The sequence below is a fragment of the Ranitomeya variabilis genome, chromosome 2 (genome assembly GCF_051348905.1).
Source record: "Ranitomeya variabilis isolate aRanVar5 chromosome 2, aRanVar5.hap1, whole genome shotgun sequence".
Taxonomy (NCBI): domain Eukaryota; kingdom Metazoa; phylum Chordata; class Amphibia; order Anura; family Dendrobatidae; genus Ranitomeya; species Ranitomeya variabilis.
The window spans coordinates 686371175-686389892 of NC_135233.1; the positions used below are offsets into that span (position 1 = coordinate 686371175).

Genomic DNA, 18718 nt, shown 5'->3' on the forward strand with positions numbered 1-18718 from the left:
TGATGGCCCCATAAGATGCTCCATATTAAAATATGCCCCATATAATCCTGCATAAAGGTTAATAATGTCCCCATAAGATGCTCCATAGAAACATTTGCCCCATATAGTGCTGCACAAACCTTGATTATGGCCCCATAAGATGCTCCATACAGACACTTGCCCCATATACCGTAATGCTCCACAAACGTTAATTATGGCCCCATACAGACACTTGCCCCATATAGTGCTGCACAAACGTTATGGTCCCATATAGACACTTGCCCCATATAGACACTTGCCCCATATAGTGCTGCACAAACGTTATGGCCCCATACAGACACTTGGCCCATATAGTGCTGCACAAACGTTATGCCCCCATATAGTGCTGCACAAATGTTGATTATGGCCCCATAAGATGCTCCATACAGACACTTGCCCCATATAGTACTGCAAAAACGTTATGGCCCCATACAGACACTGGCCCCATATAATGCTGCACAAATGTTATGGCCCCATAGATGCTCCATACAGACACTTGCCCCATTTGCTGTTGCAGTGATAAAAAAAAATAAATCACATACTCACCTCTCCGTCACTCAGGCCCCCGGCACTTTCAATATTCACCTGCTCCCCGTTCCAGCGCCTCTCCATCTTCAGCGTCTTCTGCACTGACATTCAGGCAGAGGGCGCCCTCTGACCTGAGCATCACTGCAGAAGACGCTGAAGATGGAGCGGTATCGGAACGAGGAGCAGGTGAATATCACGCAGCGCTCCCCTCCCCGTTATACTCACCTGCTCCTGGCACGGTGCAGTCTCTGCTTTCCAGCGCTGCAGCTTCTCCCTGTACTGAGCGGTCACCGTTACTGCTCATTACAGTAATGAATATGCGGCTCCACCTCTGTGGGAGGTGGAGCCGCATATTCATTACTGTAATGAGCGGTACCATGTGACCGCTCAGTACAGGAAGAAGCTGGGGCGCCAGGATTAGGTGAGTAGTATAGTAGTGAGTAGTAGTATAAACTACTGACATGTCTCCAAAGTTCCAAGCAATACATTTTGTATTTATTTTCTGAAAATGAGAAATGGTCAAAATAACAAAAAAAAATGCAGGAAGGGATTAAAAAAAGGAATAAGTTCCTCCTAAGACATTTTTATTTTCATGTTTGACTTGCTGACAGTCTTGTAATTTTATATATATATATATTTTTTTTTTAGGTTGAAAAAATAATCTTCAACCTGCGGCCAGCTTTAAAGTTGCGTTTGCGTTTCATCACTCACATTAGCAAGCAGGAACCAGCCAATGCACCTCCACCTCCAGTTACCAGTGGATCTCCAGCCCCTCAGGCTAACCAGGTGCCTGCAAATGTCAACTTGCCAGTCACGCAATGAAAGCTGCCATCGGTCGTCACACCGGAATTAAGTAGACACTGTGATGGAGCTGGAAATGGTTTCTTGCCTTGACCAAACCATGACCGTTCCTGGACTGATATCGCTTTTGTATATGGTAGCTTATATCCCAGTAGTAACCTTGTTGGTTTTTTACATTTTAAACTTCATTAACAAAACCATAAAATACTTTTTTTCCCCCTATCATTTTGTATATGAGGACTGCATTTTTTTTTGTAAACGGAAGATAGAAATACATTCTGGGCGTAACCTGAAACAGGCAATGATAACATACATGTCACTGACAGACAATTGCAGCAATCAATTGTATACAGTGATACTAAATACTTGGTTTTCTTTAACTCTAATTATCGATCCTTGGCTCCCAAAAACTTCTGATCCTAAGATGGTTAGTCATCATTTGAGCTGTCACACTTTCTAAGGTTCATTGTGAGCATAGATTCCTTCTTAGTAGCTATGGATTTGAGTGATGGCATTCGGAGATCATTTTTATGCTTCAACAATTTTGCTGCTGCATTCACACACAGCAGTTTGCAGTCTTCTGCAGTGCTTTTGTAGGCACTATTAATTGATTTTTTTTTTTTTCATTTTTATGCATAATACCCTGCTGATGCTGGTCATACCAAGTTATACTTGCAATAGATGAGTCCCCTGCACCACTCCACAAGGATGTAGCAATGCAGAAAAATCCAGGAACCAGGGCATCAGATGTCCTCCTTTGGTAACTTTATGGTAACAGAAAAATGACGTTTTGGCCACAAAAAACCTTCATCAACCCATAAAAAAGCCGAGATGCATCTCCTTTTTTTATGGCTTGATAAAAGCCCTACGCATCTGAAACGTTATGATTTTTCTGTATCACTAAGGTTACCAAAGGAGGATGTCTGGTGCCCTGGCTCCTGGATTTCTCGGTGATCCCGAGCTGTTAAATATTCTGGGTATATGATTCCTTTTCTGATTACTTTTTTTTTTTTTTTTCCATTCCTCCATAAGGCCCCCCTCAAACATTGAACTTATGTTTGCCAAACGCCCCCAATGTCAATGGGTTTGAACAATCTAATGTATGACGGGCCAGGACAAATTGATTGTCAGGATTCATGTCGATGGCTTCGTTCTCCTGGAGATGAGCCACCACCAGACATGTCTGGGGATGGCGTTAGCATAGAGAACCTAAGTGCCCTGGTGTATGGGAGAGCGCCGAGAGATTTCTAATGTGTATTGCTTCATTGTAGGACTTGGTAACATTCACTGTTTGTTTGGGTATTTTTCAAGTAAAAAAAAAAATAAAAATTGCTAAAAATACAAAAAAAAACCATGATGTAGACATTTTGAAAGGCATGGCATTTTTTAACTAGCATTTAAAAGTTCTGAAAAATGTGTGTGAAGGAACCCAATCCAAAAAAATGGACATTTATTGCGTTTGTAACAATGCTCCGTATCGGAGTCAAACAGGGAAATTTTCATGTTAAATGAAGACTGTCATGTACCTGCATCAAATTAATAGTACAAGAGCTGAACAGATTTGATCTACAATGCTGTATGTAACTGTTTTCAAAGAGACTCATTTTTGGCTTGGAGATCAAGTAGTTGGTTCTATTCAGTCATTTATGCAGGCTCATACAAGGAAGGCTGGCAGTCACTGAATAGATGTACCTTCTAGACTCTGAGCCAGGAATGAACATGAATTTAGATGAATAAAGGACACATGATCCAAAATCTTTTCGAAAACATTTTCTCACCCTGTTCAGCTTCCCCTGTTCCATCACATGATAGCAGTATATTGGACAACATTTTATGGTGGAAGGTTCCTTCAAAATGTCCCCTAGTATATAGTACATGATTGAGTCTAAAATCGATTCAAATTAAATATCCTGTTTCCTAGAGCTTTATAAAAGAGAACTGCTTATAATATAATACAATCTTAAATCTTAAAATGAGTTACTCTCCTGCTGTCATTTCTCCAAAATGCCCTAGAAAGACTGATTCCAATTGTTGCATCCTGTTGGGGCTCGTAATCTAATTTTCAACTTTATACTAGCATTGGCTCCAAACAGAAACGTTAAGGAAGGTTAAAAATGTAAGATCATGGTGACATATCAGAAGTTTGGGTCGGAGGAGAGGGGACCGGGGGCTAAGGCTTCTACTGATGGTTAAAATGAAGTGGCAGAATCCCTCAGTTGTCATTGTGACTTGTCTAGACTTAGTGGTTCAACTACTTAATTTCAGTGATTAGTGATGCTCTTGGCCCTGAGACTCCAACTGATCAAAACATCTGACCTGTTACTATGAAATGTCAAAAGTATTTTGAACGGAGTTATTCTTAAAGGGAACCAGTCAGCAGGTTTTCCTGTTATACACTGGCCGCAACACATTATAAATCTCTCATGAGTTTCCTGCAACCCCTCCACTCAATCCCTGCTGCTCCGCATACCTCTAAACTAGTCCTGAACTCTTACCCAGTTGATATGGATTGGTCGTACTGGTGTATCTGAACCATTCTCTGCACACCATCTCTTCCCGGAACCACCACCCAACCATGTCGATAAGCATACTGAGCAGGACAAGTTTAAAGCTTTATTTTAGTGGCATGTGGGGCAGCAGGGCTTGTATAGAGTTGTTATAGGGAAGTGACAGGCGGCATTTACAGTGTAAGATATCTGGTTTATATTGGGGAATACTGGTGACTGGTTCCCTTTAATTTCGAGAAGTCTACAAGTATGGAAGAGTGATAACTGCCGTTGTACTAGTAGACGAGCATGTTTTATAGGAGTTGGCCTTCTTTATTTAAACAAATGTGTTGGACATGATATTGAGGCATTTTTAATATATGTATTACAGAAACTCCTCCTCGACTTCTTACTCTAGCCTTCCTTACAGACTGCATAGGACTCCTGTACTCCAAAATGACTAGTGATGGAGAGGCATGTAACCAGCCAGTCCACAAGCCGCCTTCGATTGGACAGGTTGCTCTTTCGTCAGCAATTATTTTGTGGACAGGGGAGCTGTGCCATCTGTGAGGAAGGCTAGAGTAACAAGTCCAGGACGAGGAGAATCTATTGTGTCCCCAATTCATGTGTCAAAATAAAGATGGTTGACAACCCACTAAAGCTCAATTTTCACCAGAGGGCATTATAGGTTTGCAAATGTATCGGGAAATTCTAATTTGTATCTGAAAGCTCTTTTAAATTCCTGTAAATCTGGCTTTTCCAAACCATATTGATGAAGTATTAGCAGATCATTATTAGTTATCCTCTGAAAGAATTTTATAAGTTGCTACATTGACCAGATTTGTCACCCTTTTAGACCTTATGACTCGATTAAACCGAACAATTGTCACAATAGGGGTTATGGGGTCATGAATTTAGGTTAGAAACCTGTTGGAAATATTACTTTTGATGTGGGCCTGTGTATTGGTCTCAGTGTTTTTTATTAAACTGTACCCTGTAAGCATTTAGCGTGACTGGCCATCTCGAGTCAGACGAGGAAAAATTATTTTGCTGGTTTTTGGATCAACTGTGAGGCTGTTTGCAATAGTTCCTAAAAAAAAACATTAATGCGTAGTTTACTTTATTAAACAAAAAGGGCCCAGTTCATCATTTGCTTTTTTTGTCACACTTTTTTTGTTTTGTGGTATTCATTGATGCTTTTTGTGCTATATCCTTCAAAATGATCCCTGAATTTTGCTCAAAATATATAAAATGCTCTCTATTTTGGCCTTTTTAACCCTTTTTTCATTTGCATCTTTTTAGCTCAAAAGGTCACATGTTCTGCTAAAATGATGCAAAACGTGCAAAAAATTTTGGAAGGACTGGGGTTTTTCAGTAAAAATGTACTGACCCTTTTTTTAATAGTTTCAGTTGATGAAAAAGTCAATAACATCTGTAAAGTACATCCCTGCCCACGATGACTAACATAAAGAAAAAAAACAGTTGAGCACCTATAAAACAGACTTCGAAAAGGAAGCAAATTATAACAAGCATAAGGCACAAAATAGTGGTGAAAAATACCAAAAACAAGACACAAAAAGGCGCAAATGCAAACTGAATCAGGCCTAAAACCTTTTCCGAGATGAAAGTGTATACATTTCTGTATATGTCCTCTTTGTAATGAAAACTTTGTCATATTTAATTTGTATGTTTGAGGGGCTTAAATGTGTGTGATTATTTTTATAATAAAACTCAGACGATGTGCCTTGTGGTTTTCACTGTTCATCTATTATAAATTATTTCAATGGACCACCAAAGGCTCGACTCCTGTGAATAAAGATTACACACAAGTGAAAGAAGCTTTCAGCCTTTTTTTAAGCTGTACACCTTGTGCATCTTTCCTTATTAAAGCAAGGAAGCACCATTCAATCAATGTGAAATCCCCACAATTTCACTTGTATGCATTTGAAAGAGGCTTGTGCTGCTTAAAGGGAACAGGTCACCCCCCCACGCGTTAACTAAAAGCCACCTTGTGCAGCAGTAATGCTGCATTCTGACAAGGTGGCTCTTTTAGTTCTGGGAGCTGTAACTGCTGAAATAATCAGTTTTGTAATTTGTCCAAAATACCTGGTCTTCAGACAAGGAGGCAGGCCTTTCCCCCCTGCTTCAGACAGCACACAGCTGTCACTCACATCTTCTTGGCGCCGGGCGCCGCCTCCTCACCGCTGTTTTGAAATGATGCGGCGCCTGCGCTCTTTTCTCCTGCCTTAGGCAGGTGCAGTGAGCGCTGCCCGTCTGTCCTCTGTGCGTACGTACGCCCTGCCTGTGAATCCCAGCCCCGCAGTGTCATTCATACTACGGGGCTGGGATTCCTGGGCATGCGCATTGCGTGTCTAAGCCTCTCACCCTCTCCCACCGCCTGCCACACACACACACACACACACACACACACACACACACACACACACACACACACACACACACACACCTGCTGTCAGGATTTGTCAAGGTTCCAGGCGATTTCAGGGGGGGGGAGCGATCAGCTGACGATACACACGCTGTAGAAGGCGGAGGGACCTGGGTGAGTGGCTTAGACACGCAGTGCACATGCCCAGGAATCCCAGCCCCGCAATGTGAATAATTCATAAGTCACTGCGGGGCTGGGAATCACAAGCAGGGCAGCCGCACAGGCGCAGTCACAGAGACTGCATATGAGGAAAGACAGGCAGCGCTCACTGCACCAGGCAGGAAAAAAGAGCGCAGGCGCCGGCTATTTTCAAAACAGCGGTTAGGAGGAGGCGGCGCCAAGAAGATTTGAGTGACGGCTGTGTGGCGTCTGCAGCAGGGGGGAAACGCCTGCCTCCTTGACTGAAGACCAGGTATTTCTGACAAATTAAAAAACGGATTATTTCTCTAGTTACAGCTCCCAGAACTAAAAGAGCCACCTTGTCAGAATGCAGCATTACTGCTGCACAAGTTGGCTCTTTTAGTTTGAAACGACTGGGAAGGTGGGTGACAGGTTCCCTTTAAGTATTAGTCACAGAAACTTGTCTAATCTTGGAATAATTGCAACAAACTGTCAACCCTGGGTAATATTGGGTTTTTACAGTTTGCATATTCAATACATGTAATTGAATTACATAGTTACATAGGTTGAAAAAGATCTTGGGTCTAAGGGCCCTTTCCACTTGCGAGGAAAACGGACGAGTGCAATCCGATAAAAAATCGGATTGCACTCGGACCAATGTTATTTAATAGGTGTCTTTTCATTTGCGATTTTTTTTCTCAGCCAAAATCGGACTGAGAAAAATCTGGGTCGGCTGAGAAAAAAATCGCAGCATTCTGCGTATTGCTGCGATTCTCGGACGAGACTCGCCAATGCAAGTCAATGGGTGCGAGAAAAAAATCGCACAGCACTCGCACCATGCCAAGATTAGTGTGGGGTCAATGGAAAATAAATCTTCCAAGACCATCTTCACATGCATAAGGTATCCGCTCTCTGGGTTCCCTGGCTTCCCACACTTTTCCAGGAGCAGTAACGAGTCGAATGCTGTCAAGCTCTATTGGTTATGTGCCATGGAAACCAGGAGGCTTTTTTTCAACAGACTGATCACACAGTATGAAAGCTAGGTCCATCACTATGGTCCTGAGAGTAAAGTCCAGTCGATGCAATGGAAGCATCATGACTCACCGCCTCCAAGGAAGGCATATGTCCAACCCTTGCAGGCAAGGTTTTACTCAGAGTATTTTGGGACCAGCACGGAGTAGTATTGATGGTTTTCCTTGCAAAGGGTACCATGATCACTGGGGCATACTATGCTTCACTGCTGCAGAAATTGCGGGAAGCCATCAAAACCAAGAGACGTGACATGCTCACCAAAGGTGTCCACCTTCTGCAAGACAATGCACCAGTTCACAACTCACATGTTGCCCAAATGGAAGTATGCTCCTGTGGCTTTGAAATTCTACCGCATCCCCCTTATTCACATGACCTCGCACCATCGGACTTCCACCTCTTTCCAACAGGGAAGCTATTTTTGAACGGAAAGCATTTTCCAGATGAGACTCCAATTTCCGAAGCCACAACGTGTCTTTTGGAACAACCTGTCAGCTTCTACAAGCGAGATGTTTACAGTTGCTTAAAGAGATGGGAGAAGTGTGTGTCACTAGGTGGCACCTATGTAGAAAGACTAAGAATGTACATTTTCTTCTCGTGGTGTAAGCGATGGTGGTTTGGTGTTCAATGCTATTAGTAATTCTAACAATACCCGTTTTGTGAATGAGGGTTTTTTTTTTGTGTAGCTGATGTGTGCGTTACATTTGGTTGTTTGCTTGTGAGTATGTACCGGCGGATTTATTTTAATTTTATACAAGCTTTGGGGTATGCCTCAGTGCATATTGCCCGCATTCTCCAAACATATGTAGGGCAGTGGGGTTGATACAGTGTGACAGATAGGCAGGGACCACAGAAAAGTTCACAGCAAATGTGTTTAAGGTCCAAACAACTCACACAATGAACGGCACACAGTATCCTCCAGATCGCAGCTGGGGCGTCTCAACAGTCCGTATTCGAGACTGGTTGCCCAGGGCGACTTCACCCCCGTATCACACTGCGGGGTGCCATGACTTTTGGCTCCGTGTTACTTCATACAGGCTGAAGCTTTGAAGAGGCACATGCTCTGCAGTTTGCAAATGCTTGCCCAAGACCAAACTTAGTTTTATTTTGCTCTGCAATCACAGCTATATCTGTCGACCAAAAAAAGGCACTGTCTGAACAAAGCTAAGGCCGCTCCACTCCTGGAGCCAGGTGTTAATCAACAGTCATTACACTGCCAGCCACATATGCTTGGATCGGGTGCTCTTCAGAATGAAGCAGATGATTCCAATAGTACAGGCAAGAAAAAAGAAGGCACTCACCGATCTAAAAGTTGGCAATCTTAATTCAATCTTCATATAAAAACTTCATGGCCGGGGGACTGAGGAAAGGAGCTCATGCCAGCAGGAGCAAACAACGGCCGTTTCGCGCTGTGCTTGTGCTTCTATGGGTCAGCTGTGCACCATCTTATTGCAGCCCAGCACTATGAGCTGAGCTTCCTCCTGTCACCAGTACTTCAAGTGCTCAACAGTGTGCGGTGACAGCAGGGCCGTATTTGCCACTAGGCACTTGAGGGCACGTGCCTAGGGCGGCGGGATGCGGGGGGGTCAAGTGCCCGCCTCCCTCTCCCTCCCTCCTTCCCGCCCCCCTCCCTGAAGACGTAATACTCACCTTCCTCCAGCGGTGGCTGCAACTGCGTCTCAGCGCCGGCAGCGCGTACTGTCTTCAGCGGTCACATGGTACCGCTCATTAAGGTGATGAATATGTGCATATTCATCACCTTAATGAGTGCTACCACGTGACCGCTCATTCAGGAAGGAAGACGCTGCAGAGATGCCGGGAAGTTCTGCGCTGCGCGGTGAGGTGAGTATGACGGAAAAAGGATGGGGGAGCCATGCACGCAGGGGAGGAGGATAGGGGAGCCATGCACGCAGGGGAGAAGGATGGGGGAGCCATGCATGCAGGGTGAGAGGATAGAGGGGCCATGCATGCAGGGGAGGAGGATGGGGAGCCATGCACGCAGGGGAGGAGAATGGGGGAGCCATGCATGCAGGGTAGAAGGATGGGGGAGCCATGCATGCAGGGGAGGAGGATGGGGGAGCCATGTACGCAGGGGAGGAGGATGGGCGAGCCATGCACGCAGGGTGGGAGGATGGGGGAGCCATGCACGCAGGGTGGGAAGATGGGGGAGCCATGTACGCAGGATGGGAGGATGGAGAATAAATATGGAGTATAAATCCTGGGCCCTATAGGGGGGACACAGTGTAAGAGGACAGTGTGAAGAGAGGGGCCGGTATGGAAAGGAGAGGTCAGTGTGAAGAGTATGTACCATAAGAGGGACAGTGTGGGGGTCATATTTTGTGCAGACAATATAGTGAGGGGCAATTTTTTATTCAGGAGCATTATAATGACATTTGTATCTTTAAGGGTGTCGTGGAGATTTTCTGCAAAAGAGCGGAGAAGATTGAAGTCTGCAGAGACGGCTGTGGATGAGAAAACTCATCATGGGGTCTGGACAAGATGAAGAAAAGAAGACCGGCTCCAGAGGCAACGTTTTCTATAAGGTACCTGGATGTAAATGTTATTTGTGATGCTAACTCTCATGTTTTTATTTATGTTAGGAGCATTAAAGGGGATGTCCAGGTTTGTAATGAGTCTGCAGTCATTCTTTGTGACTGCAGACTTCTGAATTCTCACTGCGCTCTGCACGCTGTCAGGAATCTGTCGTGCTGGTGATTCACATACATGCGGTCACGTGCTGACTAGACGTGTGTGGCCTCACTCAATGGAAATGAACTAAGCGAGGCCGGGCACGGCTAGTCGGAATGTGGTCAGAAGTATACAAATCGCATACTTGTGCTGACATGACCGTCCACCGGCAAGGGAGAATCCTAAAAGTGTGCAGTGCATTAGCTGTGAGAATTCAGAAGCTGCGATGTCGGGATTAAGCTCTGCAGGTTCCAGTAGTCGTCACATGGACACTTCACTCATATGCGACTTTCATACTTGTGGTTCTGTGACAGCGAGCTTCTCTTCTGCTTCTCTCGGTTTTTCACTGAACATTGAGAGCATTAGGGAGAGGAGCTCGTGGGCACATGACTGAGTGTGCAAATCGCATATGTCCTTGGCGGAGGGGGGGCGCACCAAAATAAATTCTTGCCCCGGGTGCCAGAAACCCTAGATACACCTTTGCCAGTATGCTACTGCAAGCGGCGATTACCGGGTCCGGTGGAGGGAGGTCTGTGCACAGCGCAGCACAGGCAGTGAGGCAGGGACTGAGGGTGTGCGCAGAGAGAATGGAGACCCGGAGACTGCCTGTTCCTGTCTACGCCGTAGCCTGGAGCCCTCATTATCATAGGAATATGTCAGTTAATAAATTGTTTTTCTAAAGCTTTATAGTGTAGTTTTAGGTCAGGGAGGGATGGATAGGGATGAGATGGCAAGGTGCAGGGACAGGTAGTGATGGCTTCTTGCGGACATGTGCGGCAATTACGGTTTTGCACTTAAACGGTGATGCAAAAAAACACTGCTAGCAGTGTTTTTTACCATTGCTGCAAGTACTGCATTTGCCGGATTGCGGCAAAACCGCAAGTGCCACACATGTCTGCAAGTCCCATAGGGAATGAATGAGGCCGAACGCAGTGTTGCCGTAAGTGATCCATTACGCGGCAGATGCGGAAAAACTGCTGGATCTGCTGCAAAAGGCTACTTTCACATCAGCGATTTTTGCCAAAGTCACTGCCGATAGTGTCATACTCACCAAAGGGGGAGGCAGCACTAAAAGTGCCTAGGGCAGCAGAAACTCTAAGTGACGGGAGGTCCGGATGTCAGAGCTGTGGCAGTGAGAACAAGTAAGACAACCTGACGTTGTACTACTAATGCCAGGCTACCTACCTTTTCTCACTACTGGAAGAAGTCACATCTGCAACCTGACTGAGTAATCATGAGGCAGTGAGCCGCCAGCCGCAGCCCTGACTTTCTCTTCATTACTTCTTCCTCTGAAGGCTTGGACAGTGAAGTTGGTGCTGACTGGGGAAGGGCCTGTGTAACTTATCAAACTCACATTAGTACCGGGAACGAAAGTGCCAACACTGATGGATTAGCACTGGCACCGCACCGAAGGTGAGTGTAAGTGGCATATAACAGGGGCAAACATTCAGATTAAAAAGGGACTGTCCTAGTATTGGACAACCCCTTTAAAGATCAGTGTGGTGGTATTATCAATACTGTAGAAGTTGTTAATATTAGGGTATATTATTATTGTGGTATTACTATTATTACATCTTATATAGCAGTATTAGTGAAAATATTGATCATTTAGTACATCTTGATTCCTCCAGACAGGGTAATATTAGTAATAGATATCCCCCATCAGGACTTTGGTGGTGAGTAGGGTTGAGCGAAACGGGTCGTTCATTTTCAAAAGTCGCCGACTTTTGGCAAAGTCGGGTTTCATGAAACCCGATCCGACCCCTGTGCGGGGTCGGCCATGCGGTACGCTACTTTCGCGCCAAAGTCGCGTTTCAATGACGCGAAAAGCGCCATTTCTCAGCCAATGAAGGTGAACGCAGAGTGTGGGCAGCGTGATGACATAGATCTCAGTCCCCACCATCTTAGAGAAGGGCATTGCAGTGATTGGCTTGCTGTCTGCGGCGTCACAGGGGCTATAAAGGGGCGTTCCCGCCAACCGCCATCTTACTGCTGCTGAGTGTAGGGAGAGGTTGCTGCCGCTTCTTCAGAAGCAGGGATAGTGATAGGCAGGGTACATAAAGCTACAAACTGCTTGTGCTGTAGCGATTTCCACTGTCCAACACCACCTTTTGTTTATAACAATTTAAAGAGCACCAGAGTTGTTTTTCTAAAAGAATATTTTATTAAACACGAATATTAAAAATATACCACACAGGGTAATAGTAACAAAGAATTATTATTTCAGACACAAATAATAAATATATTAACATGGACTGATTTAAGTATGTAATTTGATCCCAAGTAATGTGCTAAGGTACGCACAGCGGTCCAGATCTCATATAGCAGCAATCAAACATATAGATTTAAAGGCATCAGATATAACTGAAAAACCTACAAGAGACAACCCCACATATATGTAACAATGAAGGGAAGGAAATACACCTTCCACAGCCAGTAAAGCAATTTAGTGGAGTGTCACCATATACCTATGTCTAAGAGATTGCTGCCAATAAAAAATCACAAATAGACAGTAGAAAATCAGCGGTTAATTACCCATGAAGTCTGTGAGATGGTAAAGGACCGGACCGCTATCCCCGACGCACGTTTCGTGAGGATAAACCTCACTTCCTCAAGGGGGCGTGCACGTAGGTTGTAGGTTTTTCAGTTATATCTGATGCCTTTAAATCTATATGTTTGATTGCTGCTATATGAGATCTGGACCGCTGTGCGTACCTTAGCACATTACTTGGGATCAAATTACATACTTAAATCAGTCCATGTTAATATATTTATTATTTGTGTCTGAAATAATAATTCTTTGTTACTATTACCCTGTGTGGTATATTTTTAATATTCGTGTTTAATAAAATATTCTTTTAGAAAAACAACTCTGGTGCTCTTTAAATTGTTATAATTATTATTGAGTTGATAGATGTAACTTCTTATATATTGCTGGTTTCCCTATATACCACCTTTTGTTTGCAGGGACAGTGGAAGCTACGTTTTTTTTTCCTCAGCGCTGTCGCTCATTGGGCTGCCCTAGAAGGCTCCCTGACCCTGATAGCTGCGTTGCTGTGCCTGTGTGTGTACGACGCTGTGCAAACCAACTGCTTTTTTCAAAGCACAAATCCTCTTGTTCCTTCATTTCTGCACAGCTATCTTTTTTGTTTGTCCACACTTTTTATTTAATTTGTGCATCAGTCCACTCCTTATTGCTGCCTGCCATACCTGGCTGAGATTACTGCAGGGAGATAGTAATTGTAGGACAGTCCCTGTTTTGTTTTGTTTTTTGTGGGAGATTAAGATTGGCATTTCTGCTAGAGTGCCATCCCTGTGTGTGCCATCTCTCACTCAGTGGGCCATAGAAAGCCTATTAATTTTTTTGCTTGATTTGGGTTCTAAAATCTACCTGAAAAAAAATCACTACATCAATCAGTGGGAGAAAAATATTGGCCTCAGTCAGGGCTTGTGTGCCACTCCTGACTCCTGTGTGTGCCATCTCTCACTCAGTGGGCCATAGAAAGCCTATTAATTTTTTTTGCTTGATTTGGGTTCTAAAATCTACCTGAAAAAAAATCACTACATCAATCAGTGGGAGAAAAATATTGGCCTCAGTCAGGGCTTGTGTGCCACTCCTGACTCCTGTGTGTGCCATCTCTCACTCAGTGGGCCATAGAAAGCCTATTAATTTTTTTTGCTTGATTTGGGTTCTAAAATCTACCTGAAAAAAAATCACTACATCAATCAGTGGGAGAAAAATATTGGCCTCAGTCAGGGCTTGTGTGCCACTCCTGACTCCTGTGTGTGCCATCTCTCACTCAGTGGGCCATAGAAAGCCTTTTTTTTTATTATTTGGTTTCTAAAGTCTCCCTGAAAAAAAAAAAAAAAAAAATTGGTGGGAGATTAATATTGACATTAGTGCTTGAGTGACAGTCCTGCGTGTGTGGCATCTCTGTGATTTGGTGCCACAGAAAACAGAGTGTGTAACATTGTGCCTGATTTTCCTTGTGGTCTCACCAACCTGTTAAGGGATATTGAAATCATTCTGAAGTTATAGCTCACCGTGTAAGTTGTTTGACAGCAACAAATAAAGTTACTTTGGTTAAGTTTTTAAAACAATGAGGAAGTCTGGTGCAAGAGGTCGTGGCCGTGGGCGTTCATTGTCAGCTGGTAATGATGGTAGTGGAGCATCAGGTGGTCGTGGGGATAAAAATATTCCACCTAAGTCTGGAGCTGTGGAGCCAGTTTCGTCGTCTGGCTACACAAGGCCTCGAAAGCTCTCTTTTCTGGGAGTAGGAAAACCGCTTTTAAAGCCGGAGCAGCAACAGCAAGTTTTGGCTTACATTGCAGACTCAGGCTCTAGCTCTTTTGCCTCCTCTTCTGAAACTGGTAAATGTAAAAGCAGCGCGTCGCTTGTGGATGTTCACGGTCAGGGACAAGTCGCTTCCTTGTCCTCTTCAGCAAAAACTACAACAAGAGAGAAGGATGCAGCAGGCGACACAACGGGTTACTCCATGAAGCTCTTTACACATACCGTCCCTGGCTTACAAAGTGAAACACTTAACAGGCCATGCTTATTACAAGTAGATTCTGACATGGAGTGCACTGATGCACAGCCACAGCCAGAGTACTATGCTGCTCCTTTGACTCAGACCACAACATTGCCCTCTCAGGGTACTGATCCACAATCAGACCCTGATGAGACTATGTTGCCCCGCCACGAACGCTATACCACCGACCGACACGGTGACACAGACGAAGTTGCACACGAGCTCGAAGAGGAGGTAATAGATGACCCAGTTGTTGACCCCGATTGGCAGCCATTGGGGGAACAGGGTGCAGGCGGCAGTAGTTCAGAAGCGGAGGTGGAGGAGGGGCCGCAGCAGGCATCAACATCGCAACAGGTTCCATCTGCCGGTCCCGTATCTGGGCCAAAACGCGTGTCAAAGCCAAAACCTGTTGGAGGACAGCGTGGCCATCCGGTTAAAGCTCAGTCTGCAATCCCTGAAAAGGGATCCGATGCTAGGAAGAGTGCAGTCTGGCATTTTTTTAAACAACATCCAATTGATCAGCGCAAAGTCATCTGTCAAAAATGTTCAACTAGCTTAAGCAGAGGTCAGAATCTGAAAAGTCTCAATACTAGTTGCATGCATAGACACTTAACCACCATGCATTTTCAAGCCTGGAGTAACTACCAAACGTCCCTTAAGGTTGTAGCACCCTCGGCCAATGAAGCTAGTCAGCAATGCAACATCCCTTCCGTCACTGTAAGGCCACCATTTTCCGCACCACCGGCAGTATCTGTGCAGGTTTCTTTGCCAGCCAAAAGCAGTCAGGGTCAGGGAATCACCAGTTTTGTAGGAGGAAATATTGCATCTAGGGCACCGGCGGAAACAATACCGTCTCCAACCGTCTCTGTCTGCCATGTCCACCGGCACACCCGAAAGTTCCACGATCTCCATCTCTCCAGTCCAGCTCACCCTACATGAGACTCTGGTTAGAAAAAGGAAGTACTTATCCTCGCATCCGCGTACACAGGGTTTTAACGCCCACATAGCTAGACTAATCTCGTTAGAGATGATGCCCTACCGGTTAGTTGAAAGCGAAGCTTTCAAAGCCCTGATGGAGTACGCTGAACCACGATACGAGCTACCCAGTCGACACTTTTTTTCCAGAAAAGCCATCCCAGCCCTGCACCAGCATGTTAAACAGCGCATCATCCATGCACTCAGGCAATCTGTGAGTACAAAGGTGCACCTGACTACAGATGCATGGACCAGTAGGCATGGCCAGGGACGTTATGTGTCCATCACGGCACACTGGGTGAATATGGTGGATGCAGGGTCCACAGGGGACATCAATTTCGGGACAGTTGTGCCTAGCCCACGGTCTAGGAAACAGTTGGCTGTAGGCGTTCGCACCCCCTCCTCCTCCTCCTCCTCCTCGTCCTCCTGCAGAAGCTACAGCTCTTCCACAGACCGCAGTCGGCCAACCACTCCATCGGCAGATGACACTGTTGCACACCAGTTGTCCCATTATGGGCCAGCTACTGGCAAGCGTCAGCAGGCTGTATTGGCTATGAAGTGTTTGGGCGACAACAGACACACCGCGGAAGTTCTGTCCGAGTTCTTGCAACAAGAAACGCAGTCGTGGCTGGGCACAGTAGATCTTGAGGCAGGCAAGGTAGTGAGTGATAACGGAAGGAATTTCATGGCTGCCATCTCCCTTTCCCAACTGAAACACATTCCTTGCCTGGCTCACACCTTAAACCTGGTGGTGCAGTGCTTATTGAAAACTTATCCTGGGTTCTCCGACCTGCTCCTCAAAGTGCGTGGACTTTGCTCACATATCCGACGTTCGCCTGTACACTCCAGCCGTATGCAGACCTATCAGCGGTCTTTGAACCTTCCCCAGCATCGCTTAATCATAGACGTTGCAACAAGGTGGAACTCAACACTGCACATGCTTCAGAGACTGTGCCAACAGAGGCGGGCTGTTATGTTTTTGTGGGAGGATACACATACACGGGCAGACAGTAGGATGGCAGACATGGGGTTGTCAGGTGTGCAGTGGTCGAAGATACAAGACATGTGTCAAGTGCTTCAGTGTTTTGAGGAATGCACACGGCTGGTTAGTGCAGACAACACCATAATAAGCATGAGCATCCCCCTAATGTGTCTGCTGATGCAAAGTTTGACGCACATAAAGGATCAGGCGTCTGCACCAGAGGAAGAGGAAAGCCTTGATGACAGTCAGCCATTGTCTGGTCAGGGCAGTGTACAGGACGAGGTAGCGGGCGAAGAGGAGGTGGAGGACGAGGAGGATGATGGGGATGAGTATATTTTTAATGCGGAAGCTTTCCCGGGGGCATTGGAAATTGCTTGCGTGGCAAGGACGGGTTCTGGTTTTTTGAGGGACACAAGTGACGTAGATTTGCCTGAAACTGCCCCTCAACCAATCACAACCGTAGATTTGACAACTGGAACTTTGGCCCACATGGCGGATTATGCCTTACGTATCCTAAAAAGGGACACACGCATTACGAAAATGATGAACGATGACGATTACTGGTTGGCCTGCCTCCTTGATCCACGCTATAAAGGCAAATTGCAAAATATTATGCCACATGAGAACTTGGAACTAATATTAGCAACCAAACAATCAACTCTTGTTGACTGTTTGCTTCAGGCATTCCCAGCACACAGCGCACGTGATCGTTCTCACACGAGCTCCAGGGGGCAGCAGACTAGGAGTGTTAGGGGTGCACAGATCAGAAGTGGTGTTGGACAGAGGGGTTTTCTGACCAGGTTGTGGAGTGATTTTGCTATGACCGCAGACAGGACAGGTACTGCTGCATCAATTGAAAGTGACAGGAGACAACATTTGTCCAGTATGGTTACTAACTATTTTTCATCCCTTATCGATGTTCTCCCTCAACCGTCATTCCCATTTGATTACTGGGCATCTAAATTAGACACCTGGCCAGAATTGGCAGAATATGCATTGCAGGAGCTTGCTTGCCCGGCAGCAAGTGTCCTATCAGAAAGAGTATTCAGTGCTGCAGGTTCAATATTAACCGAAAAAAGGACTCGTCTGGCTACCCAAAATGTTGATGATCTAACATTCATTAAAATGAACCACAACTGGATTTCGAAATCTTTTGCCCCACCTTGCCCGGCCGACACCTAGCTTTCCTATGAAAAGCTCTTGCCTGTGGACTACTGTGAATTACTTTTCTAATGTCTAATTTGCTGCAGCTGATTGTCCAGCATACGACATGTTTACACCTCCCTAAATGGCCAAACTCCCCACACGGGGCCGTGGTATCGCGACTTTGCGCAAGCACCCGTGAGACTGCTGTTTGTCTGAAGAGGTGGGTGTGCTCGCTTTTGGTCGACGGCATTGCTACTGGGTCCCTCATAGTACAATAAAGTGTCTCTGGCGGTGGTGGTGCGCACCCAACGTCAGACACACTGTTGTAACATGAGGGGCCCTGGGCCTGTACCGCCGGCCACAAGAGAGTTCACCTACCCCCAGGTCAAACATTGGTCTACCACTTCCACAGTTATCTCTCACACTTCCACCAATGTTTAGTCTATGCGCTGACATCCTTCCATACCTGCCACTGACAATACCATTGTGTTGACATGTATGATGGTACTTAACATAGTCAGGGGCAGTGTCCTCTATTTACCACAGTAAATACTTTGCGCTAAATTAGGAGGTCTGAAACAACGCAGAGGATACCACCCCTGAACCTAATGATTGCACCCTTTAGTGTTTTTGTTTTGTTTTAATGCGAGACATTCACATTTATTTGTTGTTTTGGACTACTAACTGGCAGACACTCATTACAATCGGCCTCCGTTGACCAGACCACTGCTGCCCGTGTACCCCTGGAACCAATTATAAAGTGCCTACAGCCCGCCCATTTTAGTATGTTAGGCCTTGGAAGCCTGTCTGCGGTCCCTCCTTCCACTAGGCCTCCACTCACCTGAGCACTGCTGCCCGTGTACCCCTGGAACCAATTGTAAAGTGCCTACAGCCAGCCCATTTTAGTATGTTAGGCCTTGGAAGCCTGTCTGCGGTCCCTCCTTCCACTAGGCCTCCACTCACCTGA

At 45.5% G+C, this 18718-nt stretch overlaps 1 protein-coding gene across 1 annotated transcript in view; it reads left to right on the forward strand.

The window, feature by feature from the left end:
- MED23 (mediator complex subunit 23) overlaps window positions 1-2676 on the forward strand; it is a 144779-nt gene extending 142103 nt beyond the window's left edge. The window contains exon 29 of the mRNA XM_077289353.1: window positions 1195-2676. Coding sequence (XP_077145468.1) covers window positions 1195-1368 — 174 coding nt within the window. The 3' untranslated portion in view covers window positions 1369-2676. The remainder of the gene's footprint in view (window positions 1-1194) is intronic.
- The last annotated feature ends 16042 nt before the right edge of the window (window positions 2677-18718 follow it).